The sequence below is a fragment of the Microcebus murinus genome, chromosome 1 (genome assembly GCF_040939455.1).
Source record: "Microcebus murinus isolate Inina chromosome 1, M.murinus_Inina_mat1.0, whole genome shotgun sequence".
NCBI lineage: Eukaryota > Metazoa > Chordata > Mammalia > Primates > Cheirogaleidae > Microcebus > Microcebus murinus.
Window position 1 is genome coordinate 52,930,781 of NC_134104.1, and position 2,283 is coordinate 52,933,063.

At 50.9% G+C, this 2,283-nt stretch overlaps 1 protein-coding gene across 1 annotated transcript; it reads right to left on the reverse strand.

The window, feature by feature from the left end:
• Positions 1-420: 420 nt before the first annotated feature.
• Positions 421-1,967, reverse strand: RETNLB (resistin like beta). The gene is made up of 3 exons (XM_012777224.2): positions 1,787-1,967; positions 1,234-1,314; positions 421-693 (listed from the first exon to the last, which is right to left on the reverse strand). Exons 1-3 carry the CDS (start codon positions 1,911-1,913, stop codon positions 566-568), a joined length of 336 nt encoding a protein of 111 aa, XP_012632678.2. The 5' UTR covers positions 1,914-1,967; the 3' UTR covers positions 421-565.
• Between the last annotated feature and the right edge of the window lie 316 nt (positions 1,968-2,283).

Genomic DNA, 2,283 nt, shown 5'->3' on the forward strand with positions numbered 1-2,283 from the left:
AAGAAATCTCTTTGGCCAAAGCACATCTCAGGCACTTAAGTTTAGGAAAGAGTACATAGATAAGCTAAAAATCTAGAAAGTGATTCTTTTAAAACTACTCTTGCCTGCCTATACTTTGAAAAGCCTTCCTGCACACAGCTTGAAGCCTGCTATTCTAGTTGGTGAGTTCCTTAAGGGCATGCTATTTCCTGTCTCTGTACCTCATCCCAAGCAGTATGGCTGGCACAAAGTGATATTTTGTTGAATAATGAAGGAACTGGGGGGCTGGGGTGTCAGTCTGTTTTTTCCTATTTTTCCCATATCTTTCATAGCTGCCCATCCCACATGCCACATTGAGATGTAGTCATGGGGTTCATTGCGGTTTTCGTTTTCTAGCTAGAGTCCCAAGCTAACACCAAAGACAAATATAGAAAGGTGCAATGTTTGTCTTTATTACTCAAGAAGCGGGGGTTGAAACAAATGAAGGAGATGTAGTGAGTCAGGTTTCCTGGTTGGGATCATGTTTCATTCCTGTCAGGATCACAAAATGAGGTTCTCAGCCTTCTAGTTCCCAGCCTTCCCCGTCTCAGGCCAGGCGGCAGCAGCGGGCAGTGGTCCAGTCCACCACACTGCACTGGCAGTGGCACGTCTTTTCCTGCCGGACATCCCAGGAACCACAGGCGTAGCCACAAGCACAGCCGGTGACAGACATCCCTGTGTGGGCACGTGAGAGGTAGACCTCAGGGCCTTTGAAGTTTGAGAGGAGGGAGGTCCACCCGCAACCATCTTTCACCCCTGTGCAGCCCAGGGGTAGATCTAGGTTTTGTGGGTCCTAAAGCTAATTCAGTTTTGAGAGCCCGTTTCAAGAAAAGAAAAACAAGTGAGGAACTTGGCAGTTTCAGTTTCCTTCCATACATGGTAACTTCTCCTCTGCACTGGCCCCCACCCATCCCAGCAGGAGGGTAGATGGGGAGGGAGAGATGAAGGACGTGGCCCTGACAGGGAGCGTGAGGAGAGGAAGGGCTGGTTATGGGGGCTTGAAGGGAAGGAGCCAAGGAAGAGGCAGAAACCCAGGATCCGTCAGTAGCACCCTTCAGGGAAACGAGAGTGGGCCAGGGATCTATGGGAACCAGGAGGTAGGACTCAGACCCAGCAGGATGCAGACTTGAGATGGGGACAGTGCAGGAGCGGGGAAGTGGACACGGGAGAACACGCAGCATCTTACCCGCCATTCCTCCTCGGGGAGTTACTCACCTGCAGGGCAGGAGGACAGTTTGCCTGAGTTTGTGATGCTGGTGCACACGAGCTGCTTTGTTGTGGCAGAGGGATTATACTCTGTGTCGGAGAAAAGAAGGGGAGGGGGGATAACCATGATTGGTCCCTCCCATGCCCTTCCAAATCCTCTTCTACCTCTCAGGTGCCACCGTGTCCACAGTCAGGCTACTCACGAGCCTTCAAGGCTTAGTTTCCTCATGTGTAAAGGAAAAGTAATAGTTGTACTTACCTCATAAAGTGCTGGTGAGAATTTAATTGAACTAATCTATGTAAAGCTGTATCTTATACCTGAGCATTCATCAATTATAGCTACCGAACTCCCCCACCTCTTCCTCCTCTTCAGGGAAACCTGAGCTTGTAGCCAAGAGTCCAGACAGGGGCAGGGTAGTACAGAAAGCCCTGGGCAGGAAGATGGGGCTTCAGTGGACCGACCAGAGGTTGGGATCTTGAGATGAGATCGAGTCAAAGTTATCTTGAGAGCAAGAGACATGAGTAAGGGGTAACCTCCCACCTCCCACCCCCAGTCGGTTACCTAGACCGTTGAGAATGTCCTTGATCTTATTTTCCACAATGGTGTCTAAGGAACACTCAGGACTCCCTGGGATAACCAGCTGGAGAAGGGGGATGAGGATGAAAAGGGGGCAGGTGCCAGGCTTCATCCTGTAGAGAGTCAGTGTCCCGGGACGAGAGAAGCTGGGATCCCTCAGCTCTGGTGTGGCTGTGGGGGAAAGAAGACAGGATCGTAAGACAGCAGCATCAGTACTGGGTTATTTGAAGTAGTTTGTACAAGCGTGGAGCGTTGGTGCAGAGCAGACTCACTCACCAGAATGTTCAGGAAAGGTCTGGAAGGACTGGCCAGGCAAGGGTGTTTTAATACGCCAGGTATCGACCTGGGCACCCCTAACATGCAAGTACGCACACACAAATAAACACACCCTGGGCTCATTCCATGGGCCTGTGCCAGCAGGGGTGTGACACGTCTCTGTGATAAACTTCAGAGTGCTCTGGATCCCTGCCAAAGGGGGTCCT

Excerpts from the sequence above, each read along its gene's own strand:
- RETNLB (XM_012777224.2), bottom strand. The coding sequence starts at position 1,913 with ATGAAGCCTGGCACCTGCCCCCTTTTCATCCTCATCCCCCTTCTCCAG. Across the intron at positions 1,315-1,786 it reads GGACATTCTCAACGGTCTAG|AGTATAATCCCTCTGCCACA; the intron begins GTAACCGACTGG and ends TCTCCGACACAG. Across the intron at positions 694-1,233 it reads ACTGTCCTCCTGCCCTGCAG|GGATGTCTGTCACCGGCTGT; the intron begins GTGAGTAACTCC and ends GTGCCCACACAG.